The 20,296-nt window shown below is 40.4% G+C and overlaps 1 protein-coding gene across 1 annotated transcript in view; it reads right to left on the bottom strand.

Annotated features, from left to right (window-relative positions):
- Positions 1 to 20,296, bottom strand: part of LOC132992124 (astrotactin-2-like) — a 307,673-nt gene that overhangs the window by 125,371 nt on the left and 162,006 nt on the right. Inside the window, exons 8-9 of the mRNA XM_061061275.1 lie at positions 4,598 to 4,682; positions 3,132 to 3,206 (exon numbers count right to left, since the gene is read on the bottom strand). Of these exons, the coding sequence (XP_060917258.1) occupies positions 3,132 to 3,206; positions 4,598 to 4,682 (160 nt within the window). The remainder of the gene's footprint in view (positions 1 to 3,131; positions 3,207 to 4,597; positions 4,683 to 20,296) is intronic.

Below are 20,296 nucleotides of genomic sequence, written 5' to 3'. Positions count from 1 at the left end.
TCATTTCATCTTTCTTCTTCTGTAGACTCTGGACAGATGCATTGCTTGGATCAAAGAGCAGATTTGGTACATGCTGTCGTGCTTAAACTGTGCAATGAACACCTGAAAGATCGGATGTGTTTTGGTGCACTGTTAAAATATTTTGGATAGCACCTAATTTCTTTAAGTGGATTCAGGCTGAGAAGCTATCTCTGCAAGGGCGGGGTATAAAGGGAGCAAGATCACTGTGACAAAGACGTCATCACTCCTACTAACTGGAGGGGAAGTGAGCATGAAATCAGGATAGAGCTCAAAATCAGAGACTGTCCTTAAACTCAATGTGAAAATGTGAAGTAACACAGAAAGGAAATAAACACACCAATTACCAAGGTGTATCAACACTGAATGTCAAAATATTTGCTGTGAAGATGATGATAAAAATAATATCATAAATGACAGACATCCTGATTAACTAAGCACAGATAATCACATCAACAATGTGACTAATATTAGCATTGCAAACTGACTAACTTGTTTCAATTTTTTTTCCACTTCCACTTTTTTATTGTACTTTATTCCTCACTATCACGTGTTACTTCACAAACTACTTGAATTTTTTCACCTTCAGTTCAGTTCAGTTCAGATCTTTAGTGTCCCTGGAAGGGAAATTTGATCCCGTCACCACCCCTCTGCACACAGTGGCTTGCCACCCCCTATTCCCATAGTAGTCCCTCGTTGTATTCGTCTGGAGTGTTGACCATCTAGCCTTTCGGTTTCCCCACTGCATGCGAGTCACGTGTGGAGTAGGATTGTGGTAGACCACATACAGTATAAAAACAATCCAGTAAAAGGAGTTCTGAATGACACAGGACCTTTTTAAAGCTTTAAAAAAAAGCAACTGCAGTAGTTTTAAACAGTATGTAATGGAAAAGGTCGCCCATCAATCAAAGCATTGGCGGTTTTGGAAGTACCTGAGCACATCTCTGTATGTAAGCTTGTATGTGTGTTTGTGATTCTCTTCAGATATGTGTGTAGACGATCCTAACATCATGTATGGGAGAGGAGAGAGCCAGGCAGACTTATCAGTCAATCCCTGGTGGTTTCTTCTCTGGCATAAACAAAAAAAAAAGAAATCTAAAGCCTTTATAGCAATGGCTTTTATTATATTAATACAACTACTGGTTACAGTTTTATTATCAGTGACATATGACATTTAAACCCATTATTTGTTTGTGATTAATCAATCGTAATTAACCCTTCATTTTGACAGCTCTAGAGCAAATGTCACATTCAGTCCATTTCACATTGGTTTAGATAAGCGCTATATTTGGGGATTTAAATTAATATTGGTTAACAAAAAAAAAGTTAAGCATATTAATATTCAGAAAGCATGTCACAGTTTGGATATTCCTGTTTGTTGCACGCAGTCATACGACAAATGAGTAGCGAAAAAAAGGCAATCACACATGGCAGTATTCACAACCCAATCCAGGTGGCGATAATGCAGGTAACTGTTTGCTAACAGCTACAAACAACAAACGGAGCAGAAGAAGCATACACATGAAAACACAGCCAGAAGACCTACCCTGCTTCTTTAAATCAGTTGAGTGTGGAAACTTTGGTTTCACAGTGTAGTATGTCACTGGAAACACGTTAAACATGCTAATGAATGCTAGTCAACATCACCCAGATGTGTCAATTCCTTGAGCATGGCAAAATGAAACAGACTTTATGTTGCCCCCCCCCCCCCATCTTCTCCTGCTGCTGTATCAGAGAATGAGCCAGCCCATCCTACTGTACTGTTCCACCTGCTTCTTCAACAAGTTATCTGTTAAAAACAGGGCCAAACTCACACACATCACTACCACAGCTGCCAGAATAATTGGTCTCCCCACACCCAACCTAACAGAACTCAACAACAGGGCCATTACACACATTGCAACCTCGATAGAACAGGACATCACACATTCCACTTAACACCCACCTCACCCGACTTCCCTCTGGACGAGCACTGAGATGCAGAGGGGCCCGCCTCGGGAATGGACTGATCTCTGCTGTCATAGCTGACCTGAACAAAATGCCTCGCTGAACGGGCCCGAGTGGGAACATTTGATTGTTGTTTGACATTTTTTGACACAATGTGTTTTGTGTATGTACTGTCGTTGGTGGGTTTTGTCTGTTGGACAGATTTGTTGCTGTGAAAAGGAATTTCCCCATGTGGACAATAAAGTCTTAGGTCTTAAGTATTTATTTGACAATTTCAAGACGTTATTCAGATATATGTTCCTTTCTTTTTAGTTTATATGTTTCATACACAATGGATTGTACCAACTATCCCAGCTAGTTCTAATTAACACAAGATGGTACAAACTGTAACTTGCACTGCTGTCAGTCCAAAATAAATTTAGAGAAACCTAAATATTATGCATCCGTTGTTTAGTTGCTTTTTTTTTTCCTGTTGAACCAATCATATTGAACCATGACCCCAACACCAAGGTACAGACTACACCGTGACCTCTGTGAACCAATACATCCCTAATATTAAATACCTATACCATGTAGTGGCTACTAACTTCTATCTACAGTAAAAAGCTTTATATCAATCATTCTTTGTTCAAAAAGGCCTGTGTCTTAAAGCGAAATTAATGCACTAAGTCAGGCTGATGCAGCTTATTTAAGATGGAAAATAATGGGTTAAAACTGCTTTGAGGGTCCAGATACAATATTAAATACAAATGTGTAAACACATAAGGAAGTTTGTGGTTTAATAAACTTAAAAAAAAAAATAGCAGTGTGTCACTGAATGGGCCCTATGAGCTTTACACTTCTTCAGAAATGTCAGACACAATGACCCCATCAACAACAAGAAGTGGAACAATAATGGCAGTAAAAGCATCTGAACTGAGACTCCCCCGCGGGCTATTCCTCTACATAAGCGCCCATGGGTAACACTTGAGCCCTGCACAAGTTGTATTTGTGTGTCCATCCAGCTGTGTGTATGTGAGTCCTCTGAATTTGTGCTGTTTATCTGTATGCTCAGACACACACATACAAACACGCCAAGAACACCATGATGATTTCAGTGTGCATCCCAAAAAGTCACAGATGGCCGGCAGAAGTCGTGCACTCAGGAGATGCAGCAGAGGACTCACCTGAATATCCTCTCTGGGGCTTGCGCTCCCGTAACTAGGTCGTAGCCTTTCTCCAGGTTAGCGTATGGCCAAGGACTAGAGGACAGAGGGGGAAATAAAATCAGAGAGAAATATATGAAAATTCCTCTTAAATCATTGCATTATGTACAACCTTTAAAAACACAATTACAACCATGTTTCCTAAAGAAATGGGACGTTGTGTAAAAGGTAAATGAAAACAGGATGCACTGATTTGCAAAAAACTGTAACCCCGTACTTAGCACAAAGAAAACATACTCAAAGTATAAACTGTGAAATTTCATTGTTTTTTGAAAATGATGAGCACATCTTTATCTGATGCCGACGACATGTTTCAAAAAGCGATGGGACAGTAGCAGCAAAAGACTGGAAAGGTTGTGGAATTTTGGAAAAATCTAGGCTGTTCATAAAGCCACTTGAAACTGAAATCCAAGATCATTTGTGAAGGATAATCAAGATTGTCAACTTTGATATGATTGATTGAGGTTGTAGCTAGGGTCACAGTAGCTTTAAGTGTATTCTTAATGCATCTTTCAATTTTGATAGACTGGGGGTTTTGTTTTTCTCTTATTTAAAAGATATCTGATGCTTTACTATAATGTGTATCTATGATTTTTCCAGTCATTTTCCATTCATTGCAGTTGCAAAGTTAAAATATTCTGCACAGATGATAAACTAAAACACTTTTAAAAAAGTCATACAAGGTCATAGCTGACATCCCTTGATCAAACGATGTGTTTTTGTACAGCTAAGATTTCTCTCTTGTCAGCTGTAACTGCTACAAAACCAGTGAATGGAAATCTGATCTGAGACTGGCCTGAATCCAGCAGATAACAGGTGGAGTAGAATAACAATGTGGGACCTTTTAAATGTACCGGTGATTGGGAGAAGCAGCTAATTGTCAAACAAGGTCAGAGTCAGACAGAGGGCTCATTTGATTCACTTTTACGTCTGTTTTTTTTTTTTTTTTACCATTTGAGCTTCCTTTTTTTCCACGTTGTTCAGTCTTTTCTTCTTTTTTAAACTTTTCCTCTCTCTGTCTGTCTGTCCTTACTGTTCACTGTAACTTTCCCTCCTTATTTCCATTAAGCCTACTTCCTCAAGTTAAGAGACCACACAGGTGAATTCGCATATTTGAGCCAATTAACTACAAACTGCTTATATTTGACACCACTGTTCTCCAATTTTTGGAAAGCATACAGGGAGTTATTAGATGGATTTTCTGCCTTAGTTTCCCTTTATGTAATCATTTTAATACTCTAAAAATCTACTTGGAGGAACTTGCTCCTGATAGCTAATCCATCAAAGCTAACAATTCACCTTTATTTTATTCAAAGTTAATATCCTGCGCTAATACAGTTGGGAGTTGGGACTTCCAAACCAGCTGTAAGGTCATTTAAGTACAAGCCACTTGTCAGATATGAGCACATCAAGCAGACAGGACTCACCCTTCGTTTCGACCCCAGTCGCTGCGAACACAGAGGTGTTTATGGACGGGATCGGGGGAATAACCCTCGTGACAGCTGCATTCTCCTGTCGACACAGACAACAAGGACAGGGGCGCACAGTGGCAGATATTTAGTTATCATCTGTAGCTGAATAAATTAACATTTAAGCCACCCTGGTCCGCTCATTCATTAAGGGAATGAGCAGGCCATGATAAGCTGTTGCCATGATACCTCATTTCGCAACAAATTCCCTCCAGAAAACAAAGTTAAGAATGTTTACAAGTCCACCAGTACCATTAGCTGGGCTATTTCCTGGAATAGAAAAAGAACATTAGAGCAATCATCATCTCAGACATCAGAAAATCCTTGTATCAGGGAATCAGTTGCATGCTTTGGATTTTTCTCCTAGAATACAACGGGAACAAAAGCTCTATTGGCATGTTTAAGGACATTAAAGAGGACATATTAAACCCCTTTCCCACTTTTTCAAACAGTCCCCCTGTGGTCTAAATGAAACATCCGTGATGTGCTTTGGTCAAAATATATCATGAATCAACACCAGAGGAGGTTTGAGACCCTGTATAAACCAGCTCTCTCAGAACGCTCCGTTTTGGTGTGTGTGTCTCTTTAAATGCAATGAGCCCCCCCTGAGTTTTCCCAGTAAACATCACTCCTTCACTAGCGAGAATAAAAATGGCAGACCTGCGTTTCGCTCTAGGCTGGGGGTGGAGTCCATGGGTGGAGATACCAGGGGAGGGGAGGGTTTTTTTTTTTTTTTTTACCAGAATCCCACTGTGATGTCACAAGGAGAGCAAATTTGAAACGGAGCATTTTTCTCTATGTTGCAGACCACAAACAAAGGACTAGGTGGGTTTATTTCACATTTTGTGGCTTGGTAGACACAGGTTACCCAAATGTTCAAAAACACTGTCAAAGTGGATTTTTCATAATATGTCCCCTTTAAGATGAGACGTCTGCATACATTTGTGTATATTTTAATGCTACAAAAGAGAGCTTTGAGGCCACCATAAGTCAGCACTTAAATAAGAAAACAATGACTTTAATGTTTACTATTCTGCACACACTTGTACACTCTGAAATCGGTGACATGGAGTCCCCACGTTGGCCAAAAAGTGAGTGGGTTCCTGTTTACTCCCAGTGTCCCTGTAAGTATTAATCATCCTGTCTCAGGTATTTTTTTGTCCTTGAGGGTGTCGTGTTTGTGTACAAGATCTCCTCTCAGTTCTCCACAGCCGGCTGGACAGCTCCCGCTGCAGAACGAGTGCAGACATTCAGACAGCACAGCAGCTTTGTTTTGGTACAGGAGGCTTGCGCAGTCGTGCAGCTCAGGTCAGTTTTTTTTTTTTTTTCGAATACCTGACTGGTGCTGCTGTGCCGTAATGTAACTTGTTTGTCAATGTCTAAAGATATGATAATGCATTTATTTTTCATGATCGTTAACCACGCCTAACGGGTAGTAATTTGTGTGTTGATTTTTTCTTCCTTGGAAAAGGAGTTTTAAGCAAAACTCTTACCCACTGCACCAACTAAAGTCATTCTTTATTCATCTATGGGCCTCTATGTAACAATCCATGGAAAACCGTCAGTTAAAAAGTACAATATTAGAATAGGTTTGCTTCCATACAGCAGGAAAGCACCTATATTTTTCTGTTTTGTTTCAGTTCTATGTTTTGTTTGAAAGCCTGCCTTGATTAAACAAGCAGGTTAACAAGCTCCGACATCAACACATGCATCGTCCAAATGCAGCACAGCAGAGCAGCTCTGGCATCTCTTGAGTTATTTTCACTTTAATGCATCTACAATTAGAAAGCAAGTTTGTTTTCGCGCTGCCAATGACTTACTTTGTATTTCTTCATGCACTGGACTGCTGCGTATTTAAGTCATTACATTATTACATTGAGTTTCCCTAAGTTGGTTTTATGACCTTTTACTTAGTAAAACAGATGCCGTATTTCCCATAACACATGCTCACACACGCACCTTCACCCACACACAAATGCACCCACATGCTCGCACCTTCACACACCTGCACCTCTCCTTTTCTTTTACACCGCAGCTTTTCCCGCCTCAGTCCTTAGCTTTGTTTTCTGTCTCTTTTAGAAAATACTAATCAGCAGTACACTAGAGAAGCTCATATTACACCGATCGTGTTTTGAAAAGTTTCACTTGGCATTCCATCATCACATTAGGGGGTCCGGCCTAATGATGATGACGCTTATGATGCTTATGACGCTCATGATGTGTCACAACGATCACTACAGCCGCAGAAAAACGTAACACAGCAACATGAGAAGCTACAGTATCAAAATGATCGGTGCATTTATGGAATCGATGTACGGTCAGAGGACTTCTCTATTTTCCTTTTTAGACCACACACACACACATTTACACACAGGTTACTTACTCCCTCGCTCACGTGCAAACTGCGATCCTTTCCAAAGGGCCAGTCTTCATTTCAGAAGCTAATGTGTCAGTCGAGCAATGTGTGTAACATGATCTCCAATGAAACACAAATTGCCTTCCCTATCATCACTTTCTTTTTCTGCTTAATCACATAAATTAGACATTTATTAGCATGCGACTGAATTATAAATATTGCACACACAAAAAATAGCTGCCAGCACTGATATAAATCTCTACAGACACTATCTGCTGCCTTCTTAGATAAAACTACTGAATATTCATTTGTTTTTTTTCATGTGGGCATGTCTCTCTGTTTCACACAGACGGACTATCTTTATAGTGTCATGTATGGCAAATAAAATATTCAGACTACACTGCACGTGGAAAGCCTTTTAAATGGACAGGAGCACTTGTGGAATCTGAAGTCATTGATAGCTCTCTCGTCTTTTCTATCGCAGCGCTCCCAGAATAAATGATGCTGAAGGCTTTTCTTTTTGACCTACATGGAGGTATAACACTGGAATAATGTGTAATGGCCACCCAGACAACACCATTCACATTTTATCACCTGGTGTTTAATAATTTACGGGTCGAGTTTAAAGCCATAAGACTTCCTCCCGGAGTGACGCACCACCAGGATTCAGACACACAGAAGCAACACACTTTTTTTAATATGTGGTTTATATCTGGTGCCCTTGCAAAAATGTAAACAATAGCTGTTTGAATTGCTTAAGTTTGAAATGTGGATTAAAAAGTCATTAAAAAAATCCACATTTAACACAACTGCCATTATTCATTTATGATTTCTTCACACATAACATGTCTTACATCATCCTTACTGACACATTTGTACATTGTCAGTTCTTGTCTTGTTTTTATTTTCTCTTTTTCTCTTATGTCACTTTTTCTCTTGCTGTATAATTGCACTTATAGAGAAAATAAATAGCATATGACTATAAGTTGATTTATAGGGTACCTTGACTGTTGGTGTAGTACAGTAAACAAACAGTCTTACATGTTTAAGTAGAAAAACTTTGTTAACCCATTCATCCTACCTGACCTCCTTCCCCTGTAGATCTATAATTCCTTCCTCCCTGAGATGACTAAAAAGACATAAACATATATTGTTTTTAGGGCATTTGTGAAATGACTTATGTGTCATTTTTCTCAGGATGTCAGTCTGCTTTGTTTTCACGCTTGCAGGCACACCAACATGTATCCTTTTCATATTGTAAACACACACACAAACACACCTCTGTTCCACACTGCCTCTCTTTACATACACACTTAACCTAGTTTTGTTGAACTCTCCCTGACTGCCAGAGGCTGCGCTTAATAAAAACTCATCCTGCATCATGTACAGTCAGGTCACACGTACACACTTTCATTCTGGAGAGGTGATGACAAAATGTATATAACCTTTTCATCTGGCTCTGTTTTGCCTTTCTGGACTGCCAGACGCTGGAAGTGGCATTTTCATTTGTAGTTCGCTAGCAGCTTTGCTAACAATAGTGACCTGACTTTTCCCTGACTTTATGCAAAAGGAAAATAGATTTACATCGCAAACTTTGACTTGCCGGTGAAAATGCCTGACTGCACCTCTGATTAATTGGAGAGGAGAGATGAGAGCGGGCTGGATATAGAAACACCGCTGACAAGCTAGAGCCTGCGGTGGAAAAAAAAAAAAAAAAGAAAAGGGTGAAGCTCAGTTTGTGCTTGGTTGAAGGAAAAACCTTTAATAGGAAAGTCTTTTTTTCTGAATGCATACACAACACATACAAAGCTAATCAATACTTTTATTACCAGTGTTTGTCGGTTCAATCAGGGGCCAGGAAAAACAATTCTGGAGTCAAGTGGCAGTTACAGAGCTGGATGCTACACTTTCATTCTGCTGTGTAATAATAATTTGAAACATTCAATTCCAAAACATCTTTTTGTTTGTTGGACCGGTTTACTCTGTGGGATGCTGACCAACTACAACTAATTATAACTTGTATTCATGTGGATTTTTCTTTTTTTTCAATATTTTATTTGTAGTTTTTATCTTTTGTGCATAATACAAATAATACAAGGACATACAGGAACTCAAACAAACAAACAAACATGGCTCAGACATGTACATTAAAAAATTAGGTGAAAAAAAACCAAGTGAAAAGTAAACAGAAATTTCTTGCATAGCTGCCAGACACTCAGTAAACCCAAATACGCTGCGTATTAAGTCTCTTAAGAAGAGGTCCGTGGTGGTAACAAGGTGAGTTTTCAACCCACATCAGCTTTGTCCAAATGCGCAAGAAATGGGTCCCAGATTGCCAAGAATTTCTTAATCAAACTGGTCCTCAGGAACCTGAGTTTTTCCATTCGTATGGCTGACATCATTTCAGAGATACATTTTTGAAAAGAAGGTGGGGAAGACGACTTCCAGTCTGTCAGAATGAGTCTCTTAGCGATAATTATCCCCAGTGCTAGGGAGCATTGCAGGTGTGAAGGAAGACTTTCAGTTAACTGTGAGCAGCCAAAGATTGCAACTTCAGCATCTGGATAAAAGAGTTTATTATAGGCCTTAGAGTACCAGTCAAATATGTTGGACTAAAATCCAGTGAGCAAAGGACAGGACCAGAAGGCATGAGTCAATGTGTCCTCTGAAACATTGCACCTGTCACACAACGGGGAAACAGAAGAATAGAATCGATGCAAACTGTGTTTAGAATAGTGAAGTCGGTGGACCACCTTAAATTGAATCAGCTGGTGTCTACTGTTCACAGAGCAAGAATGTATCATAGGCAGACTCTTATCCCACAAAACCTCTGAAAGAGCAATGCCCAATTCCTCTGTCATGTGGATTTTTTTGAACAAGGCAACGTTAGATTTAGAAAGTTCTCACATCAGCAGCCGTCTTAGTTGTTCAGGGCGCTCCTCTTTGCAATCAGTCATTTTGTAAAGCTGGCATTTTAGAAAAAAAAAGTCTATAGGAATTAGTCTGAACAGAAGGGGGACCAAATGCATCATAAAGAAAACATAAGCTTGACGATCTGTCTCGATTCCAGGCTTCATTTAGAAGTAAAGACTGTCCACATCATTCCATTAAAAAACACAAAGACTGGCAAATGTATTTCGATGGCAGAAAGGAGCGATCACACATGGATTCTGCGTGGATGGTTGATTTAGATAAATAGCTTAAACATAAGTGCACAATATTGTCAACCATATGTGTGTAGGCCAGGAGGGCTGCAGAGGGAGACGTTCACTAAATCTGCAGCAGCCTGCAAGCGCAGTCTGCCTTTAATCTGAGACGCACCTTTGCAAGTAAATCTGTAAATCAGCTCCCTTCATGCAAATCGGTTTAAAGGAGGATTAGGCAATTAACAGGAAGAGATGTTTCTCATTGATTACAAATTCAACTGGATTAACTCCCCTTTAGAGAAATGTAAAGAACTGTTTTGCGTCGCTTTGAATGTCCCTAAAGACTGTTTCGGTGAAGTATCGGCATAATGAAAGGGGGTTTTGTTTCTTGAGAGGAGAACATTTGACTGATTCTTTATGACAGCAAACAAAAGGTGAGTGTACTAGAAAAAACAGAGTATAAAGAGTGGGAGGAGTTGCTCTCAAATAGATGATAAAAAAAGGAGCTTCATAAAAAGATAATAGTGGTTGTAAAAATCCCACACAAGGACGAGGAATGGGTGAAGTAAGGGCAGTGATTATGTCATTAAACTTAAAGTTCACAGAGCTCCTTTAAAGCACTATGGCAACCGCTCTATTTTCACATTTAAAGCAGGCATTTGGCTGGATGTGACTTTGGATCCAGAAGACATTAGTCATATCGCTCCATCCATCTGCTGTTTTTATGAGTCTGGATCGGTTTCTGATGTGGATGCTCATTGTGTAATTTATTTTTCACGAGCTATATTTTGCTTTTATCTGTGCGATCTATCATTCTATTTATAAATCATCTTTAGAGATCATTAAACGACTCCAACGGCATTAATTATACACGCTTTTTTAACTTCCTATTTTTGGATCTAACTACTTTATTGACATGACTTGACTCGCGGCATCACAACATTTCGTTCCGTCTTGCTAATCTTGGACCAATCCCAGCAATCACGGTCGCTTCGCGAGCTATTCTTACCACCTCATGATGCCCCTTAGTAAGTCAGATGTTTGTTTTGAGGCCGATTGCGAGCACAAATTGAATGTTTTCATCAGGGGAAATGAAAGTCGATTAGAGTTCCCAGTGTTCAGATTAAGTATGGTACAATGATGTCATACTAAATGTGCCGTATCCTTAATGGTCGTGATTTATAAAGCAAGAGCGACTACAGAAGGCAACAACAATGAAGTCAAGCTTAAACACTGCAAGAGGGTGATGAGGCGGGGGCTTCAGAGGAGTGCGTTTGGACAAACAATGTTGTCTTTGAGGACTTAATTATATGGTGATTTTAAAATGATAGAGGGTAGTGAGAATACACCCTCTTCATGGAGGATACAATCAAATATGTCTCTAATTTTTGGCGGAGAAAAGGCTGCAGTGATGTTCATACACTTCACTGGTAATGTCCTACCTGATATCACCATCGAAATATCCTGATGGATTCTATGCTTGCTCAATTTTCGACTTAAAGTACCAATGGTACAAAGGTAAACAACTGTTAGTTTTTACTGCCCCGGTTTGAATTCTCTGATTGAAATCTTGTCCAAGAGCTTTCTTCTTGTTTTGGCCTGGCTTACAGTTTGGCTTTGTTGACATCAGCTAACGAGTTTGTAGAACTCTCACATTTTTAGACAGTCATGTCTGGAACACTGGCTTGCTGTTTTTTTCTTAAACGTTTCATCTTTATCTTTGTAGACTGATAATGAGACTCTAACAAGTCTCACATGTAGATGTCTGTCTGTGAGTCAGAGGCTGTCATTAACAGCTGGATGTTTCACAGAATCGACTCATTTGTTGACATTCAACATTTGAGGGTACTTTTTTATTTCTGGCTTTTGAATGGATGGGAAACTTGGATGCTGAAGAGTAAAAAACATGTCAGCATCTTTCATTTTCAACTAAATGGAAAACGAATAAGACAGCTTGAGTTTCTCTTAATTGGCCAATAGAGAAAAAACAAAATAAGAAAGAGAAGGTACTACAGGAACTTCCTAGAAGGCAAAATCAACACTTTCGATCTATCACTACCTGTTTGGTTCTACTTGTACTGATGCATCAGGTCATTGGTGTGAAACATAGTGAAAAACATGTTTGTACCCACCAGGATGAAAACTTATGAATAATGTAATTTGGCATCATGGTGTTCTTATCTTATTTACATATGTATTGTGTTTTTCCTCCGGTGCAATAAGGGTGATGTGCAACATATGTTGTTTGTGGATTTCATTGGTTTGCTCCACTCTGTTTACATGTGCATTGAAGTTTTTTCCCATTGTTTCATTAATCGATTCTACCATAGAGGCAGTTAAATGTGTGCAGCACTTAAGTCCAAGACATATTTTTTAATAAAATGTACTGTAACCTACCGTACCGTACAGTACAGTACCATACCGTACCCTACCCTACTGTACCATACCATATTGTATCTTATCGTTTGGCAAAAAACAAAACAACAAACAAACAAAACATAAAATCCACTAACATTGTGCACAAGCTACACAAGTTTCAATGATTGAACAGACTTGTATGATGTATATATGGTGTGTTGATCTGTGACAGGGAAAAAAACAAAAGACTCTCTTCAACTAAAATGAAAGTAATTACCTTTGTGCCTGTTCCCCTTTTAATTAGGTAGTGTTAGCAGCCTATAAATTCACACTTTTAATTACACCAATAACTGTTTGTTTCTGTAAAAAATGAGAAGCCCAATTATTTTTTTCAAAAACTAATTTCCTCAAGTAATCAAGAGCTAGGTGAGGGGGATGTTTTGGGGAGGTGGGTGTGAATCAGAATATTGGTTTCACAAAGCAGCGTGGAGCTCAAAGGAGGGGGTTGCCTTCCGATGTGGGACCAACCTAGAAAGGGTACCGACCCACTGCTGCCTACTCTGAAGAAATCAACCTTGAAGTCTGTATATTTAATCCCATCAGCACATCTGTGGGTGTATATTTCTTAGTATAGGTGTGTAGCCATTTCCTCCACTTGTTTTTGTAACCTTGCTATAACCTCACTGAGAGTTTCAAGGTGGTTCAGGGCGAGATCAAATCCAGAAAGTTTTAATCTTTAATCAATATCCATAGGGGAATACCTTCTTTGGGTTGAGTCTGTGTTTTGTTGCATTTTATTTTTGCCCAACCCCAAGCCAGGGTGAAGGCAGGGTAAAGTTGACAATTGAAAAAGCTCTGGGGAAAACATGTTTTCTTCAAATGACTATGTCGAGGTTCATCCCTGCTTTCCAGGGTCTTTTTCTTCCCAAGATAAGGTAAGATATACCTTAATGTACCCCTAGGGAAATTTATTCTGGCTCTGCAGCTCCACAGAAGATACAATCACATACACTGCATAGTAAAAGAAAATCATCCACATCCAAACAACGCCTAGCTTCCATGGAACAGTTTGCACATACACATTTACACCTTCTGACAAAAGCAATATATTACAAAACCCCCACAGTCAACATCCTACATTTCATTACAAACCCCATGGCCGGACTCCCACGTTACCTGTTAGTGTTGAGAATCTTAATGGTCACAAGCAGGAAAGAATGTTTTATGGTGTTTCAGCCTGCTCTGGGGGACCCTGAATCTTCTGTTAGAAGGTTGGATCAGACGCTATGTTCTGTGCTGGCCTGATAACAGACTGCCCATAGATTGTTTGGAGGAGTTGTAGGTGTATTTTTTAACCATCATACTTTTCATTTTTCAGTCCCAGACTAGCAATATGCTTTTAATTTTTACAGACAAGTCTCCATACAATGATGTTTTCCCATATCTCTAAAAAAAAAACTCTGTAAGACTGAATGGTTAGATAGCCACGTGAACTTTTGGTGAACTCCAAACAGCAACAGCCTGGGCAAATTCTTTCAATAGAGGTCCTCCAGCTCAGTGTATTGCCAATATGAGGTACTTGTGAGAGTAGACCTGGATATCTATTCAGTCTTCTTCACATTCCACACACAATGATTTGTGTCCATAGACACCCTGATGTCAACTATTGTATTATGAAGAGGCGTTATGAAGCCCAACGATAGCAGTCGCCATATTGGAAAGGCTGTCTCAAACTTACTTTCAATCAATCTAGACACAGACAAAGAGAGCTGACTTATCGGTAACTCAGCCACGTCCTATATGGAAATGTATGAATAACTAACTTTACAAATCAAACTGGATGAAATATTTAAAAATCATCTGCCGTGTTGACTTATAAAGAAATGATCTACTGGTACCAATCAGTTTTTTTTTAACCAGACAGTAAGTATATGTCCAATATGGTTGTTTTTGCCCTTAATATTAAATCATTTTCTCTAAGCAAGTGTGCCTGAAGATAACCTGGTGGCTTTCCTCCCTTAAGTTTAATTATAAACTTTCAAAAGTTACTTTTACCTGGAGTCTAACTCCTTGCCACCATACACCAGATGTACTCCTTTTTCGTGTGTATGTTTATTTTTCTGCTTTTGAAGCCAGCCTCAGTGTGACATTCAAGGAACTGCAGGCTTTTGCTCTTCTGCTTCTGGCTTCGAGCATTGTACAATTCCGGAGCGTGCCGCTTGTTTGAGCCTCAAAAGTACAGAAGTATCTCTGTTTCAATGTCTTAAACTAATGAACTGCTTTCACTAAGCATTACGGCTAGGTAGGCTGGGTCACATGAGAACATAATGACAGTCTCCAGGGTGGATTCTTGTAATACATTTGTATACAGTCCATATACTGTAGGTCTAAGCTGGCACAACCAAGAGCAATTGGAGATTAATGTGGGCTTTGAGAGAGCATGCTGGCCTTTGCATCCTGCATATGATTGATTTGAATAAAACAAATACCATCTGTTAACATGGAGGAGGCGGAGCTTATGTCCTATACTGCAGCTGGTCAGTAGGAGGAGCTCCAAATGTTTTGGCTTCATTTTTACGGAGCCGTCATGTCATCCTTCTTTTCATACAGTCTTTGGTTTCACACGACCTGACACAGCACACGGGAATAGAGTGCTATCCTCTGTAAACACCTACATTAGATAGCCGTCTGAATTTGTTCCTATTATGTCACCTTTGTGTCCCCATTCTCTCCTTTTCCTTCTCTCTCTCTCTCTCTTTAAGCATTCTTCTGTTCTGAAATAACAGCCAGAAACTGTACAGCAGTTCAAGTGGCAATCACTTGAGGCCGCAAATCATTTCTCTTCACTCCCCCACCTGTATCAACAGCCTCATGTTGCAAAATGACGAGTTCCATCATAATGATTTCTCGTATCTTGCTGTGGCCGCGTGGATGATTTTCACATTTCAAGGTTCATGGTGTGAGGACAGAAAAGAATTATTGTTGTCCTGATGCAAATTTACGCTTGTTATAACATATCCAGGAGAAGCCATCCTGTTCAAAGACCTTGGGCAAGATTCAACATAGTCGTAGGAGTACGTGTGTATTGTGTATGTGATGTACAGAGAGGGATAAAATAGGGCTATATGTTAACACTCCAGCAGTTTCAGATTCAATTATAAGGGTTTGGAGGAGTCAGGGAGACAGCATTTCAAATGGGGAAAACAAAAGCAGCTAAGGAGGTTCACAGGTCTTTATGAGGTTCGTTATGATGATAGATGAAAGGTGCTGGCAGGAAGGTAGTGATAATAAGCTATTCTCCTTAGTATGCTTTATAACCATGGGCGTCAAAAGCATAAAACACTAGATGGCACAATTTAATGGAGGGTCTGGGGGCCCAATCCTAGAACATTTTTTACAGAGGGGATGAATTTTCTGCACTCGGATGCATTTTAACATGATTTGATACTTATTTCTAGCTGTAGTATGAGACACATTTGATCGTTTTATTCAGATGAAAGTGGTTTCCCAATGTCAGATCCATAGCCTGTAAATATTAATGAGTGAAGCCTGAGTGATGTCACCCATCTGCTACGGCAGGGGGCTTCGGAAGCTCATCGATGGCGGTCGGCATGCTGGAAATGCTCAACGAAATTTCCATCAACCTAACCACAGGCCAAAAGCTGGAGCCACAAATTGTTACATCACGCCCACTGGTCAACCAGGTCTGCTACGCTCCAAACTATGCATAACTGAGTCATCATGTTACCTTGACTTTATTATTTGGCAAATGTTTTCTAAAGCCATTAAACTCGTAATTGCCAGTTATGAAGTAATGGTGATCTTACATTATATAAAAAAAGCACTACATACTACATTGTATCTTTTAACCTTCTTTTTTGTATTTACATTTTCAGCATCAGGCTGTTGTTTCTGTTAACATAAGACATAAGAAGTACAGTACAGGTGAAGTCAGGGACGACTCATCATCGACGCACATTAAATAGTCACCGACAATTAGTCTCAAGCTATTAACATCAAGGTAGGTTGGACATGGATGCTACCATTTGTTACTGTCGGGTACAAATAAAACATGTTCTAGGGAAGCTTGTAATACAATGACCCAAAGATCATATAAATTTGAAGCAGCAGTGTGGAAAAAGTCACAGAACAAGGTGTGAATATAAGGCTATATATCTGTTGTTGTTTTGCTGCTTGCTGTCATGAGGAATATTCTGATGGGGTATCTGATGTATTGTTCAGTCATGCTTTATAGTGTTCTGTTTACTTCTAGTTGTTTTTTGTTCACACATGGCAGCCCCTTCTCAGTAGACTTTGTGGATTGTGTTGATTATGCAAAAGTGACTCTTAAACCTTTAGTATCCTAAACAATCTTCACGATGTTCACGATGACAATTATTGCAGTGGATGTACAGTATTAAACCAAAGCACAAAGGTTGATGACACTGCTGTATGATTACCGTGTGAACACAAAGAATTCAAGCATATCTGACTACTTAACAGGGGATACACTGTTTTTGTTGGTTTGTTGGTAGTAGTCACCATTTTGACAAACTCTGTCGTTTTCACGGTCAAACATGAGAGAAAACTGTTGGTATATTGTGGGAGTCTTAAACCAGAAAAATAAATGAAAAAACATTGGTATTGGATTCAGAAATTGGCTAAAGTGCGTCCTTAGTGTGTACCCATTCCCACAATAACCGAGTGCAAATGTGTAATTTCCCTGAGGATACACTGAAGTGTATAAAATCAAAACAATTAATATTTTGGCTGATGCAGGCTAATGAAAACAACAGCTTAGCTTTGCATTGCTGTCCTTCTTTTGAAATGTTGAATTTCATTTGATTTCTCACATTCGATGCTCAAAACAACAAACTCACATTTTTTTTTAACTGACTTATCATATCATAATCTGATCATCATATCGTTTTACCATCGCAGTTGTGATGTGCACATGTGCAATAGTCACATCGCAGGCTGGGTGATGTCAATCATGTTGCCTGAAGCACGCCATGCTGCCACTTCTCTGTTTCTTTTTTTTGTTTGTTCTAATTTTTCCATGACTTATTTACAATAAAAGTCTGTCTGTCACCATCAGTTAGTCAGAGAATGAGGAGTCTGTGTGTCTCTGCATGTAAAATATAGACATACAGAAGACGCTACTGCCGTCACATGCCCTAGCATGACGCTCATTTATGCGAGGTGGATATAAAATCAGACTATTTCCTCTATCATCAGCATTGGCTCGTTAATGCTGTGGTCACATGTACACATAAACGGTTAAGGAATGTATTTGATCTTTTATGCTCTACATGGTACTACATCCTCGTTTTCATGTTCATTCTATATATTTTCATGTGAAGCACTTTCCAACACACCTTAACCTGAATTTCTTGTAAATACATTTTGTTCAGTTCATAGTTATTTTCATTATGAATATTTATCATGGCAGTTATACTTAAGCAGTACCTGAGATGAATGTGACAGGTGTCTGTCTTTGTTTTTCTTCCTGTTTTTTATATGTTTCTTCCCATGCTATGTTATCCTATTTGTATACCTGTGTACCAGCTGTGCAAAGCAAACACATTTCCCCCTGGGGGACAATAAGAGAGCTCCTGAGCTCTCACGTCTAATAGGTTCCTTGAGATTGTTGTTCTTTGTAAGTGTGTTAGAAGCCCAGGAGGCCTTGTCCCAGCAGGAGAATCAAGACTCTCGAGTAGACGGAGCTCCCCCAACCTACAGAGAGGTGATCTGACACTACTATGACCTGACATCGCTGACGCCCAGACACAACCATCGGACTGTGTCGTCCCAACCACCACACCGCCTGACGCCGAGACACCACCATCGGACTGTGTCGTCCCAACCACCACACCGCCTGCTGCCCAGCCACCACCATTGGACTGTGTCAACCCAACCACCTCCTGACGCCCAGCCACCACCATCGACTGTGTCGTCCCTCAACCACCGCCTGACGCCCAGCCACCACCATCGACTGTGTCGTCCCTCAACCACTGCTTGACGCCCAGCCACCACCATCGACTGTGTCGTCCCTCAACCACCGCCTGCTGCCCAGCCACCACCATCAGGCTGTGTCGTCCCAACCACCACACCGCCTGATGCCCAGCCACCACCATCGGACTGTGTCGTCCCAACCACCACACCGCCTGCTGCCCAGCCACCACCATCGGACTGTGTCAACCCAACCACCTCCTGACGCCCAGACACCACCATTGGACTGTCTCAACCCAACCACTGCCTGCCGCCCAGCCACCACCATTGGACTGTGTCGTCCCCACAACCACCACCTGACACCCAGCCAGCACCATTGGACTGTGTCTTCCCCACAACCACCACCTGACACCCAGCCACTACCATCAGACTGTGTCGTCCCCACAACCACCGCCTGACGCCCAGCCACCACCATCGACTGTGTCGTCCCCACAACCACTGCTTGACGCCCAGACACCACCATCGATCGGTCTGTGTCGTCCCAACCACCACACCGCCTGCCGCCCAGCCACCACCATTGGACTGTGTCGTCCCCACAACCACTCTCGTCCTCATTCATCCACGGCATGCTACATCCTCCACCTAAGCGACAAGGAAGTGTGGACAAAGGAGAAATCCTTCCTGCATATTATCCCATATGCTCTTTTGTAAAACATCTCAAGATAACACTTGTTATGATTTGGCGCTATACAAATAATGATTGTTTGATTGAATAAAGTGTTGTACTGCTTTTTAGTTTTCATTTCCAACAACACTTTATAGAGCAGTTTTTCCTATATTGTCAAAAGGTTAATTAACCCCTTTAATGCTGTCTATAGTTGTTCCCAGAAAAACATAATGGTCGGAGGATTCATGCAGCTGAACTTTTCTTTTCCATGTGATGTGATTTACTCTTTAATCAGTGTTCACCCTATTGTTGAAACTGCAATAAATGTGCCGGGATAAAAGAGTTCATTTCAGGTAGCCTCCCTTCAGAAACAGCACAGTTGCGTGCGAGTGTGTATGTATGTGTGTGTGTATCATTGTTGAGTGCTATTGTGCAGGTGCTACAATACAGGCTAGAGGATGGTGATGGAAATAGAAAGCTCTTTTGAAGAACACCTTTAATTTCTGCTGCTGGATGGATGAGGTTGCCCCGAGGAGATACAACATACTTTGGGGGCAATTACTCATCAAACAATATTTTCTGCCGGAGAGTACAGATGACAAGAGGAAATAAATGGAGGGAGACAATGAGACAGAGGTAAAAATAACGTGAGAACGGCGAGTAAATTGGTCTGCAATTGAATTCGACCATTACTGATCTAACAGTTTCTAAATGCAAAGTGACTGATGTATGCGTATTTGTTTGCGTGTGTTCAAAATCTGCCAACCCATACATGCACGCTCCATCTTTGGCATCTTTATGTGGAGCGAGTGAGTAAAGTGTCTGCAGCTCTTAATACATTATGCATCAGCCCTCAACATGCCCTTGACCGGGGTGACATAAATTTCACATACATTACAGATGTAATCCATTCTAATGAGCTTAGACTTTATCTAGCTTGGCACGGAATACACAGGAGAGTTACACCACTCAGGAGAAGATAAATACCATCACGCCACTCACTGCGCTTTGAGTTGTGTTGCAGTGGTTTAAATGTCAGTACAAATAGGCTCAAAATTGTACGAGCTGTTAGTGTATATTCAGGTGGAAGATGTGACTATTTACCTGGAAAAGGGGGGGGGGCTTCTCCTTCTGCACCTTAACAATGTTGTTTACTAGCTAGATGCATTAAGGTTTCG

Source organism: Labrus mixtus, chromosome 17, assembly GCF_963584025.1.
Source record: "Labrus mixtus chromosome 17, fLabMix1.1, whole genome shotgun sequence".
Lineage (NCBI taxonomy): Eukaryota > Metazoa > Chordata > Actinopteri > Labriformes > Labridae > Labrus > Labrus mixtus.
Note: the sequence above shows the minus strand (reverse complement) of the source record. Positions and strands in the feature narration are given on the sequence as shown.